The sequence below is a fragment of the Eurosta solidaginis genome, chromosome 5 (genome assembly GCF_040869045.1).
Source record: "Eurosta solidaginis isolate ZX-2024a chromosome 5, ASM4086904v1, whole genome shotgun sequence".
Lineage (NCBI taxonomy): Eukaryota > Metazoa > Arthropoda > Insecta > Diptera > Tephritidae > Eurosta > Eurosta solidaginis.
The window spans coordinates 7,848,037-7,870,290 of record NC_090323.1 but is presented as its reverse complement, the minus strand read 5'-3'; the positions used below and the strand labels follow the sequence as shown (position 1 = coordinate 7,870,290).

Genomic DNA, 22,254 nt, shown 5'->3' with positions numbered 1-22,254 from the left:
GCGCTGAAGTAGCTTAAGAGGGTTTTGATATCATTTCGGGGATAGAGATCACAAGAGTCAACGAAGCTTTCGCCGGCATAGCCCATTTTCCACCAAAAATTGAACACCCAACTACAGTAGATGGTGCAGTGCCACATTGCTTTATTACCTTATGTCATCCATAGCAGCGGCATCGTCCGTTATAATAGGTTTTATATTTCTGGTATATGCTCTTCAATCATCGTCCTAAATGGGTGAGTTCTCCGAGGCTTTCCAAAGAAAGGGAATTTTACGTGGCGGACTCAAGCATAGCTCTCTTTTACAAAGGACTGAGTCTAAGACGCTCTTTACAGGATATCAGTAATCGCGATAAAAATTCGGTTGCAGATTAAACGCCCATCTCATTGGTCTAACGGCGTGCATCCGAGGAAATTGAATGAAGGAAGGTGTTGTTATGCAAAGGGGTGAGCCAGCGTCGACCTAGAAGGTATTAGTATTGACTTCTTTTATAAAGAGACAATTCCCAATGAACGGAAGAAATAATCTCATAGTGCCTCCTTTAGAACGTTCTTTAAAGTTATGTTTGTCCTTTTGAGGCTCTCAAAGTCCTCATTTTATCTTTACGAAATTTTCGTAGCTGGTTCAAATTTGGTCATGTAGTTTTGATAATGCGAACAGGCATAGTCCCTTATTCAGGCTAGCTCTTTTATGAATCCCGCCCGGTAGTTGGAAAAAGATAAACTCGATAAGGTCCCGTAACTATTTTTGCCAGTTTCTCATATTTTTTATATATATTCCATGTACTTACATACGAAAGAGTAGCACTGACAGAGAACGAGAAGAGGTTGAAGAAGATGCAGTTGCATAGATAGCTTTTTGTGATGGGGGAATTTAATTTGACAATTTTTTTTTACTTTCAAGTTATTTTTATTGGTTCTTTTTATAATCCTGAGAATCACTTACTATATTGTATAAAAACTGACAAAAAATAGGGATACATTACGGTGCTGCAAATTTGAATTTAACATCTTCTACTGTTTCCCTATTGAAATTCAATTTGTGCATGGTAACGCAAACTCTAACTACCATTCTAGTGGCTTACTACTTCTTCTTATGCTTTGCTTGCAACAAAAGTTGCAGGTTGGTTACTTTTTCATGTCAGATGGCGACAATGTCGCTCAATTTACCGTTCTCCATAAAAATACGTACAATCTACTCATAATGCATAAGATTGTGTAAAAAGCATCTATATGAAAACCCGTTTATGGACGGGGCTTGAAGCGAGAAATTTTTTACATAGTCGACCGAGTCAGCTGATTATAGTAGTCACAGTTTATGTTTTCCTATGGAAAACTACAATATTTTAAACTTCAGCCATACTCTTTTCCTTCGTTCATGAATGCGATTCGAAGACGCGCAACGAGGTTGGCTGAACTTTGTGTGTATTAGTGTAGTCGGGTGGCATTGTGACACAAATTCATAACTATCATGAAAAGATTTTTTCTTTCTAATTTTAGAGTGATATAAATGATTTAATACTGCAAGAAGATTAATGGCATTTCGAGAAATGAATGCATACATGAATATGTGTAAGTAAAATGTTCAAAAATTATATTTTCAATTTCACAGGGGGGGGGGGGGAGGGGGAGGATTAGGAGGATCGACCCCCCCCCCCCCCTGTCTACGCCACGGAGAAGATGTAGAGGAAGAGGAAATGGAATAGGCAGTCGAGAAGGAGGAAAAGAGGAAGGGGCATAGAGAGAAAGTAGAAAAGAGGAGAAGAACAGCGGGATGGAGAGGCAGAAGAAGAGGATGCGCGAAATGACGAGCGGTCAGAGTAAAATTTTTTTAAATGTGAAACATCGATATAAACAACACTTCGAATAAACAACGTTTGTCTAAACGTGTGTGTTACGGGCTAACAATGATTTACTTTATATGGTTATCTCAGTTTAAAATCACCCTATTTCGACTGTTATTTGCAAAACGTCCCATTCCGGAGCTTTTTTCATACCTTCTCTTTTTCGACTGAAAACGTATGGAATGTATGTTGAAATGTGGCATTCTTCAAACAAATTCTGATTTATTTCGAAAGTTTTCGAAACTTTTACTGAGATATGACGTTAACGAGATGAGCTGATTCCCCACTCAAAAGTCGATATGCACTCAGCTTCTTAAACTTACTTTTTTACTGAGAAACAAGCAGTCTTCTAAAGATCCAAAAAATTTTGCTTTCTTGTAAATTTCGAAATTCGAAGAAACAAGTTTAAAATTTTTTGTTATATTTGTTCTTTCACGGAAATATTATACTAAATAATTTTAAACACCAGCATTGCTTTATTGATTATCTTTTATTATTTTATTTAATATTTTTATTATTAATATTTTTTATTAGTAAATTTAAATCTGTAAACCAATTTTAAATATATTTTGACACACTTTTATGAATTATGCGGATCTTACTAACAAAGATTTTTTTGTGTGGCATAAATATTTATTCTCTAGTAAACTCACAATTTGCAAATAATTGGGCTAAAACGGCGAAAGCAAAAACAAATTAACACAAACAGAAATCCATAAGCACTTAAGTATGTATGTATGTACATATGTATAAGTTAATATGATTGCATAAATTTTACAGCCCACTCATTTGTTTTTTACTTTCAATACAAAACGTATTTGTTTGTAATTTTATTTGGGTTTTTTTTTTTTAATATTTAAATTCAGTATAGAAAATATTTTTTACAACAAATTCTTTTTGTACACTTTAAATATCCTTTTTAAACGGCAGTGTAAGCGATATTGCAGATTATATTTTTTTAAATTTACTCTTAAGGAAATTCAATTCCGAAAAATTCCAAACCGTAACGTTTGAGGTACGCGCTACAACTGTTCCACGGATTTCAAATTCTTCGCAGTTATTGCCCAAGAAAATGAGTGTTGGTAGCTTCTGCAGCCGTTTTCCCCAATTTTTTTTTTTTTGCAGAGCAGCCCAACGTTGCTTTCCATTATTGCAAGAATTTGTTTGAGTTTTATTTTTGTTACAAACATTTGCGAGTGTAGAGTAGTTAAGCGGTGTTTAAAGTTTTTTGTTGTATTTTTTAGCTTCCCGCCTTTACGAAATCCGTAAATAAACTAAGTAAATCACAAATGAGTCGTTCATCTTCGTAGACGCTTGTTAAGTGTTTGTATGCGCATTATGGACACACTTCAGTGGCTAACACTCAAAAAGTTTTAGCATGTTTGAGTTTCGGAAAGAGTGGAATTATTAAGAAATGGTAAATAATGGCTATTGTGGTCTTGGCGCTACAACCTCGCGTATTTCCAAAATTGCAGCAATTTTCAAAAATTAACATAAATCTAAACAACTTTAAAAATAAGCTAAAATACAAAAAGAAAAAAAAATCGACTTGTCTCGTGCTTCCAATGTTGTGTTAGATCAGTGTGTAGGTACGCATGCGCGTATGGGCTGATTGTGCCCTCCATGTGGGCCGTATGCACACACGCCTTCAAGTGTGACGACCTAAAGTCTGCATTTTACACAACAAAATTTTATGATTTGCCATTAAACTACATATTAGACTGCATTAAGGTAAGTTTAACTTTATGTTGTATGAGGAAGGTGAATCTTTAAATAATTTACCTCTTTAGTTAAGCTATCATGCACGCACACGCGCACGCACATGTTTATTCACTAAATGCAGACAATGTACCTAAGTATGTGTATTTATTTTATTTGCTAAGCTTGGTGATGGAAATGATACACAGAAAATGAAAGTTATTTCAAAGGAGAGGACTGCGCTTAGTTTTACTTGTTCTCTTTGACTTTGAAGAATGGTATACACATACTGTGCTACGTATTTTCCAGAACAGGTCTTTTAGCTTTGTGGTTTTAAATACATCACTCAAATCCAACTAGTGACACTCGTACCCAAGCGGGTAAATCGTTCCCGAGATGGTCGGCCTTGTTCGATAATGGTGTTTTGTTACCGGAACGTACCGGATCTCCATCCGGAAAAGGACCATCAACATCGATACCACCCCCAAAACCTTCGGGGAGTGTCTTTATCGCTTCAACAACAAAAACAAGTCAGACTACGATGAACAAGAATCACATTCCAAAAATCTTCATCATCCCTCCCCATCTCAAAGCAGATACGAACTTATTGCAGTAAAGAAAATTAGAGCAGAATATAATAAAACAAAGAATTTGTTGGGGAAGATGACTTGTTGCCGAGAAGCTTTTCATGGCACCAACCACTGCCGAAGGAAGTTCCCTCTTTTTTAAGTTTAGGGGTGTTTATAAGAGTGAGTGCATTTTAGATGATTTCCAGTGTCAAAAGTATATCCTTGAGACCTTTGATGATGAAGAATCAGCTGAGCTTGGATATCCCACAGGGGAAGTCATGTGCTCCGAAAAGATTTAACTACTGTTCATTATGGGCAGCCGATCAACCGATGTTGATGAACTTTTCACTATAGGTTCATGTGATCTGTAGGTACAATTATATATAGATTTTGAAAAAGTAGTTGTTGCCAAGAACTATCTATACAAAATTTCGGAGCGGCTATCTAAAACTGACTATAGATATCGCATAAATAAAGGAATAGAAGTGGGATTAGGGAGACGAGAGGGAGAGAAAGAAGTAGGGGAAAAGGAAGAATACTAGTAAAAAAGAAGAGGAAGGGAAGGAAGGAGAGGAAAGTAGACAGGAAAAGTGGAACGGGTTATACCCCATCCTTTTATTTATTTATTCATATTATAGTATAGGACAATCAGAACCTCCTTACAGACTATTTACAAATGTATCTTAACTAATAAATATTAAATATTCAAATTATTTCATTCAATAGCATTTTAAACCTAAATTTATTTAATGAAAAATCAATATCTATAGAATACAGTAAATTAAACTCCCTCATTGCCCTAGCAGTTGGAGAATTAGAAGCATAAGTCGTTCTAAATCTATCTAACCAGAAAAAATCGTGACATCGAAGGGTTCACGATGGCACATTGAACCGTATACGTTCTAAAAGATATGGCGAGTCAACCGTCCCATTGATAATATAATATAAAAATGTCAATGATAGCATTGATATTCTACTCACTAAAGATTTCAGGTTAATTAAAAGACACCTAGAACTGTATGTTGGGAACAGGATAGTGAAAACGCAAAGACCGGAGGTCAAATCGCAAAAAATATTTTTTGAATACGCTCAAGTCGGTCTCTATGGCAGGCATGGTACGGCTTCAAAATGAAAACAGCATATTCTAGTTTAGACCGCACTAGGGTTGTAAAAAAAAGTTTTAAAGTATAAGGATCACTAAAATCCATACTGAAAGGGCGAATGAACGCGAGTGTGGAATAAGACTTCGCAATGACATAATTAATCTGACTGTGAAATAGAAACATCGCATCAAATACTACATCAAGATTTGGTATTTCATCAACAACCGTCAGCGTGGAGTCCCCAATATGATAAGAAACAGGAAGAACATTTCAAGTTTTAGCAAAGGTAATACTAAAACATTTACTTATATTTAAAAGCAGGCGATTCTGTCTACACCAGTCCATTACGTTATCAAAATCAGCTTGGAGCACAGTGGACTCAGATTGAGTCGTGATTGATGCAAAAATCTTCAAGTCATCAGCATACAATAAGAATTCAGCATAACTGAAACAATGACGTATGTCATTAATAAAGATAACAAATAATAAGGGTCCCAGTACACTCCCTTGGGGTTCTGGTGTAAATTTTGATTGTATAATTAAGAACATTAAGGACCTCCTTTTCTTGCTATCACAATGTAACACGCTTTCATTAGAACAATTAGGACTGTGATATAAACTGTAAGATTAAATAATTTAGGTGTAAAGTTTTAATGTTAAAAATATATAATTATGTACAATATGGAATTTTTTTGTCGCAGACGAAGAAGCCTAATTATCGCTAAAGGTTACAATGAACTTATAAAGTGTTATATTTGTTTACAGTCAATTTATTTTTTACTTTTTAGTTAATTTTATTAACCAATAATAAGAGCTTATTTTTAAGTTTTTTTTTCTTTAATTTAATTTTTTACTTTTTAGTTCGTTTTATTAACAAGTAATAGAAGCTTGTTCTTAGAAAAGGATTTTTCTTAAATTTAATTTAAATATGATTTTTTTTTAATTTTAGTAGAGTAAAATATTGTTTAAATTAGTTACGTAACCTTTACTTAGTTATTTGTAACGTTTCTCATCCTACCCATTTCTTTTAATGCATCAACATTACAAAGTTTCTTCGAAGACAACTTTGAACCATTGTGAATGAAACTAAGTGTGATATCTTCTGCACAGACATCAAAATTCCAAAGTAATTGGAACACCTGATTTGTAATTAACTATCGCTGTCGTTTTGTATCCCTTCTATCACCCGCTGAAGATATGAGCCGCCATATTGAACACCCTGTCAAAACGCTAAAAAGTAGCCATATTGAACATCCTGTCAGGCAGTTGACACATAAGATATCACACTTAGTTTCATTCACAATGCTTTGAACAGTCAAGTTCTTCTATTCTAGTGTTAACTAAGTTAAAATCATATTTTATTGTGACTTTGCCTATGTCGCGTTCAGTTTAGCAGATCTCTGCTCTGTTCCATGGCCAAAAATCTGTAAAACAAAATCAAGTGCGCAGAAAAGTATGCAACAAAAATTATGCAACATTTATCGATAACAGCCTAACTTATACGTTTGTTGCATACACAAACAAAGCGAAGTTACCTGCGTTCTTGAGGACTTAGGCTTTTATTCCATTGTGAATACAAATCTTTACCGATAACTCTGTTATCGATTAATTTGTCGAATTCTCGCAAAGTAATATTGCATTGTCATCGGAATTATACATGTGTGCAAAATTTCAGCTCAATCGGACACCGGGAAGTGTATCAAATTCAACTTGCAAGATTTGATTACAGACAACAGCCAAGTGAAAATAAATAAAAGCTTATAATAAAATCGGTATAGATAGTACCAACTTGTGCGCTCCTATTAAATGAAGAAATACAGAATTCACAAAATACTGCTAGATTAGTTACAGTTGATCTGCCAGGCATGAAACCATGCTGAATAGGTGAAATCAAGGTCTCTACTGCGAAGAATATTTTACCCTTAACTACAATTTCAAACAATTTCGAGACAGTGGAAAGTTTAGAAATAGGACGGTAGTTAGCAATATTGCTTTTATTACCACTCTTGAATATCGGGGTAAAAGACTTTATTTTCCCAGCGTTTATGAAGTCTGCATTGCTGAGAGATTTATTAAAAATTAATAAGATTGGATACGCAACTGCTGCAATATTTTTATACAAAAAAGAACAGAACCCATCTACATCCATTTCAATGACGACTTGATCACCGAAATGCCACAAATAACATCTTCAAGGGTCATTTTCCTATTAATTTTCCTTTTTCTCTTCTTTTGTCTGTACTTCGTTTTCCCCCCTTTTTTTCCTTCTACATATTCCATTTCTTTCTTCACTTCCTCTCACCTAACTATCCCAATCCTACAGCTTCATACTTTCGGCTTTTATAAACACGACAAAACACCGTGCCGAAAACTTTCAGGAAACCCGATAAAACCTAATAATATACATTATGAATACAAGGACAAATCGGAATACCATAATACAAGACACGGTTGAAACTAATTTTCTATAATAGAACTAGGTATGTATGTATGTGTTAAATAGGTGAAAGCAGTTTTTAAAAATATTGTTCAGGTTTGGTTTGGATTCTTGTTGGGGCTTTGTCTAATAGGGTTTATGAATGCTCGGCACTTGGTCGTGTCTAGGTTATGGGTGGTTCGAGTTTGGTTTGCTGAGCAGCAATACACATGTTTTCCAACATTGAAGCCCGTTGGCACACTTTCCTATTGAATTGTAACCATTTATACTTGAAGTAGAAGCGAGTTATCGAATTGAAAACCCTATAGAAGATATCGCTTCTAAGTACTTACCCATCTGCCATCATGATACTACAATGTGGTGATATCAATCCTAGTAAAAGATAGTCTGAGGGCTGGAATTGCAATTTGAGTGATCATTATTCGGATTATGATCCTTATACGGAGCTAAGCAAAATACCTTAATTTAATTAATATTCATAATTCCCTACAAGCAACAACAAGGTTGTACATAATATTTTGGTATTATCCATTACCTCACGTATTAATTAATACGTTTTTGGCTCCAAGGTGCAAGTATTTAGTACCTTCATGCGAGTCAAATATTTTAATGCGTACGACTTTGAATGGTAGTAACTGTGCTCTCATCCATGAAAATTTAACATTTTCAAAAGAAAATAAAAGTTAAAACTTCCAGTTCGTACCAACTACCAACAATGTACATAACAAAGTATACCTACATATGGATGTATATACAAAAATATTGTGAGTGTATTTACAGCCAAATAATTTAGTGACTGGTAATTGGAATACTAACTCAAAAACAGTTTCACTTTCATTCGCCTGGAAATTAACACGTATACGTAATCACACTCACATATATGTACATATGTATGTAGTTGGTTTAGTTGCCAAAGGAATTAAAAATAAAACCAATAAAATAAAAACCGGGAAATGCTGATCGCAACATTAGAACGGGAGCTGCACGGTAATTGGGATACCAAATATATGTATGTATGTATGTATATGCAGATATGTGTCATGGACGAACCTCGCACGGGGGTATGTACATATACAAAGTAATGCTAATAATGAAACATTACAGTTGATATTTACTAAAACAATATGTATAGGTAGGTTAGGGTGGGCTAAAAGGAAACAAAGTTTTTTTCTGTAATGAAAATATCTTATCACTAAAGATGAATATGGCCTTGTTTACCAGGAGGTATGAGGTCCCGAAATGGTCTGGGCCTAATCTAGAAGGTGTGAACCTGCAGGAGAAACCTTGTTCCAATTATCTAGAAATCATTCTAGACAGTAAGTTGTCGTGGAAACTCAACGTGGAGCAAAGCGTGAAGAATGCCTTTATGCATGTAAAAAAATGCTAGGATGTATGTGGAGTCTAATACCCTCTCTCTCTCAAAAGGAGCCTACGGAACTATACGAAACCAACACAGCTATAATTTTTAGAATTGTTTCATCCAGGGACGGAAACTAATAATATTTTTTTTTTCGGAGTCGAAAAAGTCCTGGTAGAAAATTTTTCTAGATGAAAATGTTTTAGTTCCCAGGTATCCCTATAGCAATATCATGTCGAATAATGCATCCTTTTTTATTTTTCGAACTTTTTCCATAAAAGCCCACATATGAAAGTAAAATCTGTATTTTTATTTTTTGAGTCCGATAGAACTAGTTAAACTCGGGCTTTTAAAACCAAAAGTCCGGAAATAAAAGTTAAATCCGGACTTTTATTTTTTAAGATCAAAATAAAAGTTCGACTTGATAACAAAGAAACGGCTGATCCGAATTAAACAATCCGGATTTAACTTTAATTTCTGGACTTTTATTTTTAAAAGTCCGAGTTTAACTAGTTCTACCGAACTCAGGTAAAAAAATCCGAAAATAATTTTTATCTTGATACAAATATATTAAAAGTCCAAAATTAATAGTTTTGCAAGGAATTATATTATAAAAGGAATAACAGTTTCCGCCCCTGGTTTCATTCCATCTTGAGTTATAAAGTTAACAACAGATTTTATATTATTTTAAAAATATATAAGATATAACTGCCTAAATAATCAATTTAAAGAAATCGCACCATAAATAAGATGTTTTCGAACAGGTGGACCCCTGGTCCACTTCCCGAAAAGAAAAGGTTCTCATATAATAAGGTCGTCCCGTCACAAATTTCATGCAAATCGCACCAAAAATTATATTTTTTAGAAGAGATCTACCCCTGGTCCACTTCGCGGAAAAGTTTCGAAAATACTATCTTGGCCAAAAAAGGCGCCCTTGTACCGAATTTCCGGTCGGTCCCTGGTCTACTTCCCGGACCAAATTGTGAGTCTTAAGCATCCCCAAATTCCCTTGAACACACACACAAAATTTCATCAAAATCAGTACGTTTATGAGGTGGTCACAAACACACGTACAGAAGAAATATATATAAATTTGGATAATAAATTCCTACTCAAGCTACCTTGAAATTTTCCTCAATTTAAGTAAAGCTTGTTTGGAGAATATTTTTTCTCATTTTAGATAAGTATTTTTTTTTGAGTGTAGGTACAGTTATGAGCATACATAGATATATACATATACATATAAATGCTTTCTCCGAAGAATGTCAGATCCACTAATGTGCCCTCAGTGTTTTTCGAACCTGTGACTTGAAGCAACTACGTCAAACGTTTGTTCTGATGATCATTGTGAAGATATACTGCTTATGTCAATAAACGTCAATGTCCTCTAAATTTCACAATTAATTCAATAAATTTAAATTGTAGGCTGACGATCCCCCAGCCTTTCATAAAAATGTTTTAAAGCTTTGAATTGAATTTACGAATGTACGAATATTTTTTATTGGATCTCATACTGAACAAAAATTGGATATACTTGTGTACGATGACAGTTAGATAAGCCAGTAGCTTTTAGATGATTTGCAAATATATGTGTTTTTTCTTGAAAACCAAATAATTATATCTATTTCTTGGTTTTCTAGAAAACTATATTTTACACATAAAACTTTCTAGGAGAAAAAAGCCAACCCGAGGTGTTTATAAAACAAAGTATATTTGGAACCCATATTTGCGATAATATTCCCAGATTTTCCAAAAATTACCTTCTTAAACGTGTTTTAGCTCCCTCTCTCTTCTCTCCCAGTCTCTCTTGCAGTTACGTCTTTACAGCTTCTACAGTGGTCATTGTGCAAAATATCCATTTTGCCCAATGACCAATGCAGACCGCTATAAGTTTATGGATGTCGGTCCTAGATCTACCCAGTAGATTCCTTGTCCTCCTTTCAATGTTGTCTGGCCAGATAGCTCTTTAAATTGCACAGCCTGGAGTGCTCTTCCACTTTTGCTGAGATTTGTTGGCGTAAAAATTTCGAATTTCCCCCTTGGCTACCATGAGGGCTATGGTGAACGTGCTTTGTGAATGGTGATTCGATATTAGATTATTATTATATTAGAACAAATTTTTAACAAACTGAATCCCAACCAAAAGAACATTATGGCACACTTCATGGTGAAAACACCAGAACTTTGCAAAAAATTTATTTTCAAATTCCGCACAAAGTATTGTCAGATCGACGTACAAAAGATAATCGGAGGATCTTTCAAAGCGAGACACCAATTTAAAACGCCAAGATATGGAAGTAGGTATATATAAAGAGGCTTTCGCGGATCAAGATACCAGGCAAAGAAAATGCTTTCAGACAACAACTTGTCGAAATGTAAACTGGGGGAGGGCCCTACAATGAACTATACATAAGTGCCACTGGAGAATTAATTGAAGAGGCATCCGGACTTGAGGTTTCAGTGGATTGCGATCATTAGCACATTTGGTAAAAGACAGCGACATTGCAACAAGCAGCTCATCAGCCAGCGTCTTACCGCGTCCGTCAAGCTCGCTTACCACTCCAACCAGCGCGAGCATATAAGATTGTAGAAAAATTGCCACTGCTCCAACAAAATATGAGCAGTGTGTTAGATTTTCAGCGGGATTTTGATGACAAATATATAGTTTGAAGCAGGACTGTACTACATATTTGACACTCAGAAAAAATCTTAAATTAATTTATAAAGTAGTTTTGTTTCTTAATATTTATGTGAGTGTTTAACTGAAGTGTTTGTTTTAATTTCTTATTGCCTGATGAATTGTGATAAGATCGTTGAATGTTAGTCTAAAGACTTATTTGGTTCAAACCACATATACTGTGGATAAAACTTGTTCTCCATTTCGAGAAGAAATTACATACAACCAAATAATGACTGCTGACCCTGCTGCTGATAATCGCCACTTCCTAATTGAGAAGTAGGATACCCTCAAGAGCTAATTTTTAAATGTTCGTAGGAATAAGTGGATCAGCGGACACGACGAATAGTGAGTAGATACTTAGATATACCGATTTGAATGTAAAACCCGCAAAGAACTTCATAGTGCCACTGGTAGTTACAATAGACAATAGAAAAGCGAACTGCGGCTATATTTTAAGTATCATCAAGTTAGGTAACCTTACTGAGCCGTTGAGCGTTTTCCAAGGAGAGTAAAGAGCGGCCAAACTGACACAGGATACTATAATTAGAGAAACCCGAATACCAATCTCTACTTGCATTGTAACCAAAAGTGATAAAATGGAAATCTCAAGAGAGGCCTGTTAGGTATGAATATCGCTGAGGAGATGGCCAGAAAAGGCTTCAAAATAGATGTAAGCGAAGTGGATAACTCGATAGGTGGCCATATGTTAATCTTCTGTGGAAAACTGAAGAAATTATTGTGGTCATAAATGCTAGAGAGTGGATTTGTGGGAGTTAACATGTACGCCTGCTCAACCTAACCTATTGCCGTACTCATAATTATTTAGCCGCCACTGTAAATACAGTTTTGTATAGTAAATTTTGGGCAGAGATCTATATACGTAATAACGATTGTTGCATCTACACAACTTGCTATTTATGCAAAGATCTTCCTTTTTAATTTAAATATATGTACACATTCAAGTGCATAAAGGTTTATGCAAAGGCAGTGACAAAACGCAGAATTTATTTATTTATTTATGATTTTTATACTCAGCTGAGCAGAGCTCACAGAGTATATTAACTTTGTTCGCATAACGGTACCCCGAACGGCATAAACTAATCGAGATAGATATATACTTCTATATCTCAAAATGATCTGGGCGAAAAAAGAAATTCATTTAGCCATGTCCGTCCGTCCGTCTGTCTGTCCGTGAACACGATAACTTGAGTAAATTTTGAGGTATCTTAATGAAATTTGGTATGTAGGTTCCTGGACACTCATCTCAGATCTCTATTTAGAATGAACGAAATGGCACTATCACCACGCCCACTTTTTCGATATCGAAAATTTCGAAAAATGAAACAAATTCCATAATTCTATACCGAATACGAAAAAAGGGATGAAAAATGATGGCTGGATTAGTTTTTTGATGCAAAATGTACATAACTTTAGAAAAAACTTTGTAAAATGGGTGTGACACCTACCATATTAAGTAGAAGAAAATGAAAAAATTCTGCAGTGGGAAATCAAAAGCCCTTGGAATCATGGCGGGAATACTGTTCGTGGTATTACATATATAAATAAATTAGCGGTACCCAACAGATGATGTTCTGGGTCACCCTGGTCCACATTTTTGTCGATATCTCGAAAAAGCGTCCACCTATAGAACTAAGGATCACTCCCTTTTAAAATACTCATTACCACCTTTCATTTGATACCCATATCGTACAAACACATTCTAGAGTCACCCCTGGTCCACCTTAATGGCGATATCCCGAAATGGCGTCCACCTATAGAACTATGGCACACTCCCTTTTAAAATACTCTCTAATACCTTCCATTTGATACCCATTTCAAAGAAACACATTCCAGGGCTACCCTAGGTTCATTTTCCTACATTTTCTTACTTTTCCTTTATTTTGTCTCCAAAGCTCTCAGCTGAGTATGTAATGTTCGGTTACACCCGAACTTAGCCTTCCTTACTTGTTCTAATTGAAAATTTTCTAAGCACATCCATAACCACAAGGCAATGGTCAATTGGTGTGTGGATTCATGAATATATGTCAGTTGTTAAGAGGACATCGCGCTGTATTGGTCTGAGAAAGTCGAGAAATAAGAGCAAAATAAAATGTATTGGAAAATTTAAATAAATATATTTAGCAAGTGAAATTTTTTTTAAATAATAAGCTTAAACTATTTAGAGTGAATTTAATTCAAGCTATTGTAAGAATTAAGTGTTTTATATAACTTTTAAGTTAATTGTGTTTGCGAATATTTTCGTACTAAAGAAAATGTTAAGAAAGTGCATTACAACTTTGGCGCAAACTAAAGTTGTCTGCAATACAGGGTGTTTGACACCAATTAGATGTCAAGCATTGATTAAACGCTGTCAACATAATAGCGGCGATAAGAGTCGACCACCGAAGGTTTTAATTACAGGTAGGTAGGCATGGCAGATGGCATGTTATGATATTAAAAAAAAAAAACAAGTAAAGGTGTCTAAGTTCGGGTGTAACTGAACATTATGTACTCAGCGTGAGCTTCAATTGCACATTTCAATTCATATAAATTACTTTTCTACATAACACGTGGCACCGGCCGTTTAAAAAAAGTGTCTCTCCATTTCCTCTTACAATAAAACTTGATAAGTGAAATATCATTGATTCAAAACTATTTTTTGCTAAGATATATCTTATTATTCTAGTCTACGACCTTTTAAACTTGTTTAATATCTAAGTTGCCGTGGGCTTTAACCGATCCCGTCCATTTTTACTATAAGGAAAATATGTGTACACAATTTCAGAGCGAAATGTTATGGTGTGATGGTAGCGTGCTCCGCCTATCACACCGTATGCCCTGGGTTCAACTCCCGGGCAAAGCAACATCAAAATTTTAGAAATAAGATTTTTCAATTAGAAGAAAATTTTTCTAAGCGGGGTCGCCCCTCGGCAGTGTCTGGCAAGCGCTCCGATTGTATTTCTGCCATGAAAAGCTCTCAGTGAAAACTCATCTGCCTTGCAGATGCCGTTCGGAGTCGGCATAAAACATGTAGGTCCCGTCCGGCCAATTTGTAGGGAAAAATCAAGAGGAGCACGACGCAAATTGGAAGAGAAGCTCGGCCTTAGATCTCTTCGGAGGTTATCGCGCCTTAAATTTTTTTTTTTTTTATTTATTTATGTTAATGAAATCGAGTTATGGCTCCCGAAACATAGAAAATTTCTTAGTCATAAAAGGGGCGGTGCCACGTCCATTTTCAAAAATTTTAGTGTTTTCCAAATTAATGTTATAATTCAATTTAGAAAGTAAAATTCTATTGATACAAAGCATTTTCTCGCTAAGGTAAGGCTTATTGTTTTCACACTTTTAAAAATCTTTTATATACAAGTGGGCGTGATCTTTAACTGATCTCGTCCATTTTTTCTAGAAATATTTCCTGCTATGGGAAAAATCTGTATACCCAATTTTATTACTATCCGTTTATTTTTCTTCGAGTTATGGCTCCCAAAACATAGAAAATTGCTTAGTCATACAAGGGGCGGTGCCACGCCCATTTTTCAAATTTAAAGCTTTTCCTATTTACTGTTATAAATCCACTTGGGAAATGAAATACCATTCATATAAAGTTCTTTTTTGCAAAGATATAGCTTATTTTATTCGTCCACGACCCTTTTAAAAATTGTGTATATAAAAGTGGGCGTGGTCCTTAACCGATTTCGTTCATTTTTCTTCAAAGAATTCCTTATAGTAAAGGCAACCTCTCTGCCGAATCTTGTTACGATAGGTTTAACGGTTTTTGATTTATGATTAATAATATTTGTAAAATTCATGTATGCACGCTGAGTATAAAAAATTAGGAATGATTCCAAAAATGCATTCTCGACAGGACCGGGGGATATCAATCACGAAAACTATTCGTAAACTAGCGGCGGATGGTCCCGAAATTATCCAGAAAATAATCCAAGTGAACCCGAAATAATTCCGAAATGATATCGAAAACTATCCAGAAATGGTTCCGGAGTTGCCCCCATTTGTATCCAAAAACTATATCGAGATAATACCCAAGAAACTTCGAAAACTGTACCGAAAATATCACAAAATGATTTCCAAACGATCTTTAAGGAGGAAACGAAATTAATAGTTATTTTTCGAATTTTAATTTCGTTTTGAAAATAACAGTTATATTTCAGGATTTGCTTTAATTTTCATATGCACCAAAAATTAATGTTATTTTTGGAGTGGAATTAAAAACTCAAAAAAAGAATTATTTAAAAGCGTTTTTATAACAAATTTTTGATACTTTTACGATCTATGGTTTTATAAACTTTGAAATCTAATTATTTGCAATTAAACTATTTACAATTGAAATTAATATAATTGATTTTTTAATTGTTCTATGAAACAATAAAAAATAACAGTTGAATATTTTCTTTACAACAAATGTGAACAACAACTGCTATATCTGTTATATAATTAACAACAAGCCTGATTGTTGATTATGGCCGAATATTCTTCTTATGGCCGAGTATTTCAATTTTTTAGCGAGACCCCGAGTGAAATAAACGTGAGTAATTAGAAATAACAGCTCTTGGTTGAAAATATACACCGAGTTATTCCGAAACATAGAACCGGTTGTAGTGGCTATTTGATCCCGTCAACGGACGTAGGTAAAAGATCTTAGAGTGTCAGGCTATAAATATTTCGCCAGGTTACATTTTGGGCTAGTCGTTATCGCTCCGACACTAGTGCTCTACTTAGAAGATATACCAGATCTACCGTCAAGATGAACGGAAGTTGCGCAAGATCGTCAATTTGGATTCGGATCGCACTCGATTTTGTGCTATATCTCAATACACGTGAATGCCAATGAAAGACTACAATGTCGAGATCAGTCAGTTTACTGGTGGATTAAAACCTTTAAAACGGCAACCTCATCGCTGGTGCGTAAACACAAATCTTTGTCAAACTCGACAAGATATCTATCTAAACCTACTGGCAAGCTCTGTCCGATAAAAAAAATTTCCAAGCTCATTCTGCATCTGATAGGTTCAGACGACTAACCATCAGTAGTTCCAACATATAGTAAACATATTTCTTACGAGGGTCAGTTTGGCCGATGGTATCTAACGTGGGGGATCTTAGAGAATAAACTTAATAACTATTATTGAGAATAAACTTAACAATTATCTGTTAAAATTCACTTAGCATCACTCACTAACAGCCTCATTACCTGTGACCATAACGAGTCCAAAACGAAGACAGCCGACTCTTACGTTATTTCGGCATCCTCTGTAAATAGCTGCTGTGAAAGCCAAAACAAAGTATCTGAAACAAAGGAAGAAAACAAACTTGACATTTCATCCGTCTAGTTGACGAATAACTGAAAGCTATACGATAAACAAAAACGTAAGCTTAAGAGAAGCATGAGCAGACGATATCACCAACGCATGTATCTTTCGTTAAGCGTATAGTTCGCCAAACAGAAAGAGGTTGTTAAGCTCGTTAGCTGTCCTATGTAAGTGTATAAGTCAACGGGGTAAAATTCTAGAACAGGGGTCGGCTGCTAATACGCGTCCAAAAATGTCGTGAGTGGTGTCAAAGAACGCGTATTGACATCAGTATATATAGTCCGAAGGCGGAAGATAGCGAAAAGCTACAAAATGACCCCTAGTCTCTCCAAAAGCGGGGGTGGGATCCGTAGTATTTTTGATCAGAACACCTTCTTACATAGGTAAAAAAGTACCCTGGGCGGTTCACCAATGGGGTGGGATCAATTTTAAATCCGTTCAAAATCCCTTTGCATACACAATTTTTTTCAGTGCGCAACAACATTACAACAACCACGTGAAAATTTCCAATTTCAACTGCAAATATCTCCAGACAGAGATACAATTTTTCATATTTAACTTCAGATTATTGTTGTCGAGGTCAATGCGCGTCTTTTGACACCTCTCCCGTTATTTTTGAACGCGTATTAGCAGTCGACCGCTGATCTAGACTTTTACAGTCAACGGCTAAATGAAAGAGAAACTTGTCTCAATTCGAAAATGTTCTATCAAAATTAGTTAAAGAGTACACTGCCTAATAATTTTTGAAAAGCACTTTCCTAGAACAACATTTCAACATTAACTCAATATATTTTGAAGTGAAATAAAGGGTCCTGAATTGGCGTTTATAAACAAAATTTGAGCGTTTTCGAACCAACACGCATATAGGGATTTCCAACATTGACATCGATTTTTTAGAAACGAATTTTAACGGGTTTACTAAAACTTCTATAAATAACCTTAGTTTACTTTTACATTTTTCATCTGCAGGTGGTCTTGGCCAACTCGGCATCGAATGCGCTAAAGTCTTACGTTCACAGTACGGTGATGATAGTGTGCTGCTCTCTGATATTGTAAAACCCAGTCAAGATGTGGCACAAAGTGGTCCTTATATATTTGCTGATATTCTAGATTTCAAAGGATTACAGAAAATTGTAGTCGATCATCGCATTGACTGGTTAATACACTTCTCGGCTTTGCTGAGTGCGATCGGTGAACAAAATGTGCCATTAGCAGTGCGGTAAGTGTGAAAAATAAAAACAGGAATATAACAGAATAAAATAAAATAACATTAAAAAATAAACTAAATTAAATAAACTAAAATAAAATCACATAATGTAAAATAAAGTGAACTAAAGTAAAATAAAATAATGTAGAATAAAATAAAATAAAACAAAAAAATAAAAAATAATATGAAATTAAATAAACTAATAAAAAATATCGAAATAAAATTAAGCATAATTCTTGCGCAAGTTGCTTTTATCAAAATTTAGGAAGACTTTCACTAAGTCACGCAAAATTATTATCAAATAAGTGTACAAGAGATCGCGTGTTATTGGCAATTTAATTTATTTACAAATGCATACACCCATACATGCGTATGTAAATACATTTCTGTAAAAGGTTTATTTGCTATATTCCCAAAAATGACCAGAGTGTTGCCGTTTTATCAGAAGCCCGGTTGGATAGCCGATCTGTAAACAAATTTAGCCAATTTCTAACTAAGTTAATTTAAATAATTTTTTTTTAGAAAAAAGTGTTTCTAAGCTGTAGAACTCCTCCGCAGTGATTTGGCATGAAAAGTTTCTCAGTGAAAACACATCTGTTCCATCCCGCTAGTTTGTAGGAAAAACTAAAAGCACGATGCAAGCCTGAATTATATTCGGAGGTTATCGCGCCTTGCATTTATTTTATATATTTATTTAGATTTTTAAAAACTGTCGACATTAAAATTGTTTCGAAATAGTTTTCAAAATTGATTTACATAGTTTTGACCATATAATTAATTTTATAATTGACAAAAATAAATTGAAAAAGAAAATAATTGATAAAACTTGCAGATAATAGGTGCTGCTATTTTTTTACTCGCTGGTGTATATATGTAGCAACTTATGTTTGTATTTACAAATACAATTTATTTTTTTACCAACACATTTTTCAGCGTCAACGTCGAAGGCGTACATAATGTCATCGAACTTGCCAAACAGTATAATTTACGAATTTTCGTTCCGAGCACAATTGGCGCCTTCGGCCCAGATAGTCCACGCAATCCTACACCAAATGTGACAGTAAGTACACACACCTACCTACATACGTATTTAGGTAGCTCTTTATGTATAATTATTATTTTCTTAAGTCTAATTAATTTATATAACTAGTGTGTTAAATCTTAATGGCCTTTTAAATATGTTTGCTTTCTATTCAATTTCCGTTTCTTGTTTAACTTCATTTTTCCGTTGTTTTGCAGATTCAACGTCCCCGCACTATTTATGGCGTATCCAAGGTACATGCTGAGCTTATGGGCGAGTATTATTTCCACAAATTCGGTTTGGACTTTAGATGTCTGCGCTTTCCTGGTGTGATCTCAAGCGATCCACCGGGTGGTGGTACAACTGGTGAGTGCAAAAGGAAAAAAAGTTATGCAGACGCTGTTTTTGTTTTTTTTTTTGAGTAAAAGGCGGTTATTATTATTTTACAGTATGAGAGCTAATACCTTTCAAACTACATACTAATAACAGAGTCATAAACTACTCGCACTTAATATTATCAGAAATGATTCTATTCGATGAATACTTGATTGCATGCAAAATTTAAGGAATTATATAACATGTTGTTTGTGCTGCAGTGAAATAACGCCCGCTGACTTTATTGCCTAATCTTTCCTTTTTAGAAATTAAAAGTTTGTATAAATATTTAGCTCATAATCTTTTGGAAAAAAAATTAATCATAAAACTTAAAATTATATGTTTGTATGTTTAATGGCGTGTTAAATTTTACTTAAGATTTTTTAAGTATTAATGAACTTAACACCGGTAAATAATAATTGTTATTCAACTGAAAAGAAGGAAACATTTACTGGCATATTGCATTGGTACATGGTACCATTTCGAAAACCGCCGCGTCATCATCGTCAGACAATTCCGTAATGTTTTTATTTATTTCAACAGGTTTCACCGGGGATCGAACCGCGGTCAAACTGCTGATATCACAATCGCCAAAACATTGGGCTATTGTGTTGTATTTGCTTTATTGGCTAATATCAGTTTTATCCCATTTTCAAGCTCTCGCGCAAACTTAAAATGAATTATGGAATAAAATATGAAAAAATTGAAAAAAAAACCAAGAGGAAATCAATTTAAATAAAACGAAGCAAAGTAAAATAAAATGAACTAATATAAAAAAAAAAATGCAATATCAAACAAATAAAAATTTTTTTCGTTATAAAATTCACTTTCCATTTTTATTTAATTTACATATACTAACTTAATTAACTTTATTTTGTTTATATATTATTTATTGTTTAATTGAATTTTTTTGTTTTTTTTTTTTTTAATTTTGTTTCATTACACTTCTTTTCGTATAATTTTTATTTTTTTTATTTCGCTCTTTTTTATTTGATCTATTTTTTTTTTAAACTTTTTACATATTTTTAATTTAATCACTTACTTTGATTTCAATTTATTTTATTTTCTTTTATTTAAAAACAAATCTAACAGTAATAATTAATTACTGTCTTTCTTTCTTTAAGACTACGCGGTAGCAATTTTCCATGAAGCTTTACGTAGCGGCAAGTACACCTGCTATTTACAGCCAAATACACGACTTCCCATGATGTACATAGAAGATTGTTTACGGTAAATAAACATACAACAAACAACATACAAACAAACAAATATTATAAATGTGTTGTTAATAAAAATTATTTAATTTATAAATTATAGCGCCTTACTCGAATTTATGCGCACGCCATCGGAACGTTTGAAACGTCGCGTTTATAACGTCACTGCCATGTCCTTCACACCCGAGGAGTTGGTGGGTAAATTAAGTCGTTATGTTCCAAATTTGCATGTCACCTACAAACCGGATGGGCGGCAAGCGATCGCCGATTCTTGGCCACAAATCTTTGACGATTCTGAGGCACGTCGTGATTGGGGTTGGCAACACAAATATGATTTAGATAATTTGGTGGAATTTATGGTGAAAGATGTACAGGAGAACTATATTAATGTGGAAAATGCAGCAGCAGCACGCGCTTCGGGGACATAACAATTTCTGAATTTTTTTTTTGCAACAATTGTTTTTTTTTTTTAATTTTCCTTGAAATGATGAATTTATACTTTTAAAAAATTTTACATTCTGCAATTTTTATAAATTAAAATGTAGGTAAATAAGTATTATATGTGAGCTGGAATCATGAATCGACCCTATTGTGCGAAAACAAGTTTTCGAGGAAACCGCGTTTAAAGTTTTTGTTTAGCTTGACTCAGCGGCTGGCCGTTGCGAACGAATTCCCGATAAGCTACAAGCTTGAAACTTAAAATATAGTTCAGAACCCGATAATAATGCAATAATAAGAAAAAAATCCGATAGTTGGCGCACGGATCGAAATATTTCAAAAAAAATTGTATTTGTGGTCCGATTTGGATTTAAATGCGATTTGTGAAAAAACTAAGAAAGATAGAAAACTGCGATTTGTTCCACTGGAAAGAGCGTTAAATTTCCTATAAGAATCACTTAAAAAGAGAAGAACGGTATTTTCGCACAATAGGGTCGTTTCATGATTCCAGGTCACATATATGTTTGTATAATAAACCGTATAACTTTACTTGTTAACAGGCGAATCAGCTTAAAAAATTTCTTAAATGTGTTACTAATTGGCTCACTTCCACATGGTAGCGCACCTTTCAAAAATTGATGTAGACTCATTACAGTGCTCCTCTCCACGGAAATCTTTAGTAAAAGGCGAAAGATTTATTCGACAACTGAAGAGAAGCTAGAGTGATCGTGTCAGCAGAGCAAGTCACCTTAAGCTGCAGACATTGGTGCTTTATCGGTAACCGTATCGGTAACCGTATCGGTAACCTTATAACAGCTGATTCGACAAACCTTATGGGAATCCATGCAATCAATTATTGGTGCCGTTTGTCGTATCCCTAACGTAATCAGCTGTTTATCGTTACGACGGTAAACCAAAAACCAATTGGTTGGCTATGATACGGTTACGACCTTAGCGGCACCAATAATCGATTGCATTGCTTCTCGTA

General features: G+C 34.5%; 1 protein-coding gene and 1 non-coding gene across 2 annotated transcripts; one reads left to right on the top strand and one right to left on the bottom strand.

Annotated features, from left to right (window-relative positions):
- Positions 1 to 13,734: 13,734 nt before the first annotated feature.
- On the top strand, positions 13,735 to 21,844 carry Tdh (L-threonine dehydrogenase). Its single transcript, XM_067792290.1, has 6 exons — positions 13,735 to 14,105; positions 17,981 to 18,230; positions 19,152 to 19,278; positions 19,458 to 19,605; positions 20,739 to 20,844; positions 20,932 to 21,844. The coding sequence occupies exons 1-6, from the start codon at positions 13,958 to 13,960 to the stop codon at positions 21,254 to 21,256; spliced, it is 1,104 nt and encodes a 367-aa protein (XP_067648391.1). The 5' UTR covers positions 13,735 to 13,957; the 3' UTR covers positions 21,257 to 21,844.
- Positions 21,845 to 21,873: 29 nt separating this feature from the next.
- LOC137234079 (U5 spliceosomal RNA) lies at positions 21,874 to 21,992 on the bottom strand. Its single transcript, XR_010947682.1, has one exon. It is a non-coding gene; the product is annotated as a U5 spliceosomal RNA (small nuclear RNA).
- Between the last annotated feature and the right edge of the window lie 262 nt (positions 21,993 to 22,254).

Excerpts from the sequence above, each read along its gene's own strand:
- Tdh (XM_067792290.1), top strand. The coding sequence starts at position 13,958 with ATGTTAAGAAAGTGCATTACAACTTTGGCGCAAACTAAAGTTGTCTGC. Across the intron at positions 14,106-17,980 it reads ACCGAAGGTTTTAATTACAG|GTGGTCTTGGCCAACTCGGC; the intron begins GTAGGTAGGCAT and ends TTTCATCTGCAG. Across the intron at positions 19,279-19,457 it reads ATCCTACACCAAATGTGACA|ATTCAACGTCCCCGCACTAT; the intron begins GTAAGTACACAC and ends GTTGTTTTGCAG.